The sequence below is a fragment of the Parus major genome, chromosome 2, assembly GCF_001522545.3.
Source record: "Parus major isolate Abel chromosome 2, Parus_major1.1, whole genome shotgun sequence".
In the NCBI taxonomy this organism is placed as follows: domain Eukaryota; kingdom Metazoa; phylum Chordata; class Aves; order Passeriformes; family Paridae; genus Parus; species Parus major.
The window spans coordinates 366,153-373,051 of NC_031769.1; the positions used below are offsets into that span (position 1 = coordinate 366,153).

The 6,899-nt window shown below is 58.8% G+C and overlaps 1 protein-coding gene across 1 annotated transcript in view; it reads right to left on the reverse strand.

Annotated features, from left to right (window-relative positions):
* The window catches only part of ZNF777 (zinc finger protein 777), a 17,423-nt gene continuing 10,524 nt past the window's right edge, over nt 1-6,899 (reverse strand). Inside the window, exons 7-11 of the mRNA XM_015651487.2 lie at nt 6,339-6,886; nt 5,066-5,192; nt 4,530-4,643; nt 3,337-3,591; nt 1-1,554 (exon numbers count right to left, since the gene is read on the reverse strand). Of these exons, the coding sequence (XP_015506973.1) occupies nt 461-1,554; nt 3,337-3,591; nt 4,530-4,643; nt 5,066-5,192; nt 6,339-6,886 (2,138 nt within the window). The 3' untranslated portion in view covers nt 1-460. The remainder of the gene's footprint in view (nt 1,555-3,336; nt 3,592-4,529; nt 4,644-5,065; nt 5,193-6,338; nt 6,887-6,899) is intronic.

Genomic DNA, 6,899 nt, shown 5'->3' on the forward strand with positions numbered 1-6,899 from the left:
AACAAAAAAAACCAAAACGAAAAATAAAATCTTGCCCATCCTAAGGTTGCTTATCAAATAAAAGTTCCTCCACATTTATTAAAAAAAACCAAACAGTAGATTTAAAAAGCAGTTACGAGTCCTACTCTGGCAAAACACCCTGTGTACAGGTTTCTTTTGTCGGTGGTTTGCTTGTTGGTGAGGATTCCCCCTAAATCAGCTGCTTCTGTTAATTTTATATATATATAATCTTTTAATTTTGCCGCGCGTTGCTTGCTTTAATTCATTAATTTATTTCCAATCAGCCGAGTCTCCACCAGACCAGCGGCGCTACCACACAAAGCTTCCTTGATGTCCATGCCCTGAGCCGGGGTGGGGGGAGATGGATGGAGGGAGGGTGGGAGAGATCAGTGGAGGAGAAGGAGGACGAGTAGGAAGGGAGGGATGGAGGGAGGGAGGGAGAGGAAGCCTCGGCAGCCCCTCACTCTCCCATGTGCGTCCTCAGGTGGTACTTGAGCGACTGCTTGTAGCGGAAGCACTTGGTGCACTCGGTGCAGGGGTAGGGCCGCTCGCCGGTGTGCGCCCGCTGGTGCTCCAGGAGGTGATGCTTCTGCGTGAAGTTCTTGCCGCACTCGGTGCAGTGGTAGGGCCGCTCGCCCGTGTGGATGCGCTGGTGCTCCAGGAGGTGGTGCTTGCGGATGAAACCCTTCCCGCAGACGGCGCAGGCGTGCGGGCGCTCCCGCGTGTGGATGCGGTAATGGTTGGTGAGCTTGGACTTCTCGCTGAAGGTCTTCTCGCACTGGCTGCACTGGTAGGGCCGCTCGCCGGTGTGAGTCCGCTGGTGCCGCAGCAGGTGGGAGGGCCGGGTGAAGTTCTTGCCGCACTGGGGGCACAGGAAGGCCATCTCGTTCTTGCCGGCGTGGATCCTCTGGTGCATGAGCAGGCTGATCTGCAGGCGGAAGCTCCTCCGGCACTCGCCGCAGGTGAAGGGCCGCTCCCCGACGTGGGTGATCTGGTGTTTGCTGAGGCTCGACTTGTGGCTGAAGCTGCTCTCGCACTCGGAGCACTTGTAGGGCTTCCCCGGGGGCGGGGGCCGCGCCGGGGGCTTGAGGCCGTGCTCGGGGCGCCGCGGGACCCCCACGCCGCGGCGCGTGTGGCTGCGCTGGTGCAGCAGGAACTGCTGCTTGTTGCGGAAGCTGAGGTCGCACTCGTGGCACTCGTAGGGCCCTTCCTTGAGGTGGTTGCGCTGGTGGATCATGAAGTTGATCTTGAGCATGAAGCTCTTCCCGCACTCGGGGCAGATGTAGGGTCTCTCCCGCGTCCGGTTCCGCTGCTGGCCGCCGGCCGGCTTCATGTCCCCGGAGTCCCTCTCGCAGGCCGACGGTTTCCTGACGCGGGCGGCCAGGCTGCGGGGCTGCGCCTTGGAGCTGCACTGTGCCTCGCAGCCCAGCCCAGCCTCGTGGCTGGGGAACGCCGGCGGCTCACTCCGGCCCGAGAACATGGCACAGGGCTCCAGCGTGTCGGGGTCATCCTCCTCCTCCTCCTCTTCCTCCGTCTTGATCACGATCCCATCCTCTGAGGGGGAAAATTGAACAGCGTTAGGGTCAGTGTTTTGAATGGGGCGGCCTCCTACACCCCTGTGGCTGCTACAGAAACATCTGCATGGGCTCCCACAGCTGTTTGTGCCTGCCTGCTCTGTCCCAGCACCCTGACACGAGCCAGCTGCAGCCCAGAGCACTGGGAAGGGCCGTGTGCCCCCCGAAGAAGGAGTTCAAGACAAACCACCCCTGGTCAGGCTCCTCTGGAGGGTGCGCTCCAACCGCCTGCCAAAAGGTTTGCCAACTTGGTGCTGCTGCAGGATGTGGGGGATAAAAGCGCCGTGGGTTCGCCAGGGCTCGGGTGGCTGAGTTATTTCAGAGCAGCTCCATGTGCCACTGGGCTACGGCACCGCTCCCGGCACGGCACCGCTCGGCAGAAACAGCACCGGGCTGCCAGCTCTGCTCCAGGGACAGCACAGCCCACAGGGACTGTCCCCTTCCCTCAGCATCGCCACGATGTGGCATGGAGAGAGACCCACCCCTCTCCTTCCCAGAGCACCCAGCAGTAGGATGGAATGGCAGCAGGATGGACGGCAGCAGGCCAGGCTCCCCTTCGTGTCACCGAGGCCAGAAGTGAGCTGGGGGTTTTGTTTGGTGAGAGCAGCCATCCCAAGGACCTGTGTCCAGCACAGCCCCAGGAATGGCCCACAGAGCATCCCTCATATCACCCCATGCTGGACTGTGGGCCAGGCCTAAATGCTCTCCCAGGAAGACCATCCCCAAGACAAGGAAATGGATGGGAGTGGATGTGTCAAAGCCATGGCCCTCTTCCCTCCGAGGGAAGGGAAAACCCAGTTCCTTCTCCCTGCCCCCTCTATGGACCTGTAGCTCAGCCCCCATCCCAACCAGCACAGCCACAGCTCCCACTCAGCCCCACCAGCCAGGCCCCACATCCTGCAGAGGCAGCAGCTCTTGGACAAGGATCAGCTCCAGCCCCACTGGTGGCTTGGCTGGTTTCCCTCACAAAGCCTTGAGCAGACCACAGGACCCACAAGACGGAGTTGAGGCCCTCAAGAGCCCAACTCTCTGCACCTTGGTTTGTGTTACACCGCCACAAAGCCATCAGGAGAACGGAACCCATCGTTCCCAAGCTCTCCTCTCCCCGCTCTCCCATCCTCACCCTGACAGCACATCTGTAGGACTTGGCCTGTATCTGCCACTCCACTGGCAGAATCTTACACATGAAACACTTGGTACCATCATCTCATCTCTCCACAAATCACCTCATCCTTCCCCTTCCCTCCTGGCAGCTCACAAACCACAGAGCTCCAGCCACATTCTTCCCTATCCTGTGGAGCTGTCCCGAGCAATTCCCACACTTGGCAACCTGCAGGACCATCCACATTGCCCCAGCAGTGTCCAGTGTGTAACCATCCACTCCCCCACACCTCTCACTAACGTCTTGCCCTCTGCCACAGACAGATTTTGGGAGCAGGGCTCTCACAGAACACTGCCTGAGACACATCTTCCCTTGCTCTCTGTGGCTTTTCCCAGGCTGGCCCAGTGCTTGCTCTGCTCCTTAGCTGGACAGAGCCTTCAGAGACCACGTTCTGTGTCCACCATGGATGTGCTGCCTCCTCCTCCAAGCTCAAGGGCTGACCAGAGCCACTCTTGGAAGTTGCTGCAGCCAGAAACTTTCCTTCTGGTGCTGGTTCTGGGGGGGGGATTTACTTCCAACCCCTTCCCCACCTTTTCCTAGCCCACCACAGCCCCCCAGACCTCCTGTCACGTGTGCAGAGCCGTGTCCCCAGCGTCTCACCTGTGCAGCTCCCGTGGTGAACGATGACCCTCTGGATCTCGTTGAAGTCAGCTCCATACTCAGATGAGTCCCCCAGGCTGGTCCCTGGGAGGTCCCTGGGTGGGGACACGGAGCCGTAGGGGCTCTCACAAGCTGCCTCCTCATCTGGGCTCTGGAAGCTGCCCTCGGACTGCCCCGACATCCCGTGCAGCTCGGGGTTCTCAGGGCTGTCTTCAGGAAGGAGCTCCTCTGTTTTGATCACAACCCTTATTCCAGCTGCAACAACGAGATTCCCACTCACCATCACTCCCAGGAGCCAGGACAAAGGACCTGCTCCCAGCAATCCCTGCCGGCTCCAGCTGCTGATCCCGCTGAGCGTTTCATCTGCTCGGCCTTTTCTGCTCTCCCTTCAGCCCCTGCCCTTCACCCATCCCTGTCACACTCCCAGCTCCAGCCCAGGATGCTCTGCAGGCACAGGGAACTCGCTCCACCCAGCTTGGGTGCCACAGCAGAGCACTGCTCAGCCACCCCACATCCCCCAGCTGCAGCTCCACATGGGCCTGTGATTTTCCTCTTCCCATGGGCCTCAATTTAATTTCGAGATCCTTGTGATGGAAAGCATAAGCAGGGTGTTGGTGTGACCCCACATCCACAGCCTGGAATCAGGAATGATGAGTGGAGGTGACACCATCTCTTTCAGGCCACCTCCTTATCTCCTTATCAGCCCCTTATCACAGCACAGGAGTTGTTCTGGGACTCGGGGTCACTGGTACCCCATTCCCAGCCCCTCAGCATCCCACCTCCCTGCACACAGCATGGGACCAGGCTTCCCTTCCCAGGAGGATGCTCCAAACCCAGGCACCATCCACACAAAGAGAGGGTGGAAAGGATTTTCTGGGTGGATGGGCTCTCCCAATGGGACCTGATTCTCCTTCCTTGCTGGGCACACCAGTTCCCTGAGGACCTGGTCTGGTTGCAGATGCTTCCCTTGCTGGGAAGGGCTCCCAGTGCCCAACTCTCCAGGCTCTGCTTGTCCTGGTTTCTATGTTGAGCTGTACCTGGACATCAAACCTCCAACCAGCCAAATTTATCCTAGGCAAGGCTTCACATGATCAACCACAGCAGCCACAGCTCCCAGCAACATCTGCTTCAGCCTTGGGATGAGCAGCTCCTGGGAACACAACCCTTGCCCTGGTGCCAAGGTGCCGCCTCACCTGCTGTGGCATCAGTAATGATCTCACTCTCCTCCAGGTCCTGCTCATTCCTGCCCCGTGATTCCTCCCCTTGCTCGATCTGAGACAAAACACCAGGTTTGGAAATTGCATAGTCTGTTGAGAGACAGAGGGATGGGAGAGAGGGGTTACTGCACTGGGAATCCAACATTGCCTTCCACCTCTTCCCAGGACACTCAGGAACATCCACATGTGCAAAATCCTCTAAAAGGGTGCGTGGGCTGGTACCCACTGCAGACCCAGAAGATGCAGGGCAGCCCTCCCAACAGCCATGGGGATGGAGCTGGTTTTTGATGGCATAACTGTGGCTGGAAGAGGTCTGGGAGGTCTCCAGCCCACCTGCCCACAGGGCATCCCTCACCCAGGCAGAACACCACCACAGCATGAGCTGGAATAAACCCAGACTAAAAACATCCTCCTGTGTTTGGGACATTTGGGTCTCATCAGAGGGGGATCTCCAAGGAGGAGCCAGAAGGAGCCTCCTGTCCTTCAGCAGGGTGAGGACCCCCCGTATTTACCCAGGGAGATCAGAGACTCGTAGTTCCCCTTCATCACATTCTTGTACAGCTCCTTCTGCCACTCCTCCAGCTTCTCCCATTCCTTGTCATTGAAATAGACGGACACATCATCAAAGGTCACCGGCACCTGCAATTCCAACAGCGGGTTCAAGCAGGAGCCTGCACACAGCCAGGCTTCAGCTCCTTCCACACCATCAATGAGCTGCTTTTTACATTTAAAACATCACATTTTTACATTTAAAACAACTCCTGAGCAGGTATTTCTTTGGGAATGAAGGACTTAACCAAATGGATGGTTCTTAGTGATGAATCCAGACTGGGATTTCCCCAAAGGAGCCCAAGCTCCTCCTCTCAGTCCCTGCTCTCTGCAGGGTGATCAGGCTTGGGAGACCGTAAAGGAGACAAAACCCAGGAGCTGGGCTGGACTCATCCCTATTGATGAGCTGATGTAACTCCCGGATTCAATTACCCCAGAAGTCCAGGGAAAACTCTACCCAGGCCCACAGGGCTCCCCATTATCCCTGGTTACTGTGTGCTCACCATCTGCAGCTTCCCAGCTTGTTAGCCAAGGAATAATTCCAAAGGATAAACTGAGGATGTGCAAATTGTGCCGTGTTGGAGCAGAGGTCTTCAGAGGCAACGCGGCACTCCAGTTCTGTCCCCCAGCCACACTAATGGGGTGTCAGGTCTGAACCCACCTTCTCCTGATCCTCTCTGCTCTCTCCAGAGATGCTCCCTTTCCCATGTCTTACACAGTCCCGTTTGCACACACTCTTTTAGCAGGAAGGTTGTGAAATTCAAGTAGGAGCTGAATATTGATGGTGGGCTCTATCCAGAGCTCATGGAGCTCATCTGCCTTCCTGAATCCCAAAGCTTCCCCTTCCCTGCAGCAGCAGCTCCCACTTGCTCCTTCCCCAGCCTGGGAGACTCTGCAGCGTCAAGGTGGTCAAAACAAAAGAATCACAAAATCTGCAGGGCTTTTTCAAATGGTGGCAAAAAAAACGAACAAAAAAAGAGTCAACGCCCCCGGGGCTGTGCAGCGCAGTGGAGCAGAACTGAAACCTCTGGCCTGAGTACCAGGATGTCCTCCCAGGCCTCTGTCCTACCATATTTTAGTCCCAGCAGGGGATGAGCTGGGAAGCTGCAATGAGCAGCTGCAGTGGAGAGAGAGACTCACCTGTGCAGGGGCTGTCCCTGCTCACCCACCCCAGTCCTGCCCTCCAGGAGCATTTCGGGTGCAGTGCCCAGCTCCCGCACCCCTGGACACCGTTACCTTGGGGACTTCCCCCTTCCTGCCTGGGGGCAGCCGTAGGATCCAGAAGTTCCTGTTCTTCAGGAGGTTCTCCATGTTCTCCAGGCGCCGCTGGAGCAGCCCGTACTCCTGGATGAGGGTGCCCAGCGCCGCGCACTTGCTCTCCAGCTGGTTCCCCAGCTCCGCCGCCGTCTTCTCACAGTCGATCAGCTTCTTCTCCGCCATCCCCGTCCGACCCTCCAGGTCGAGCAGGCGGGTGGAGTGGGAATCCACCTTCCGCTCCACCGCCTGCACGGCCGCCACCACGGTCAGGGACAGCTCTGCCGTCTGCGTCTCCCGCTCCGAGGTGCGCTCGGGGCCGGCCGCTGGCCGGAGGGGCGAGGGGCAGCGCGGCGGCCGCACCGGCTCCGGCGCCTGCGGACACAAGGGCGAGGGGTCAGGGCGGGGGATCCCCCCCGGGGGATAGGGACCCTCCCGGTGTGATAGAGCCCCTCCCGTCCGGTGTGACAGGGACCGCCCGGGGCGATGGGGACATCCCCGGGGCCATGCGGACCCCGCGGGGGGGGGCGCTGCAGGGCCCAG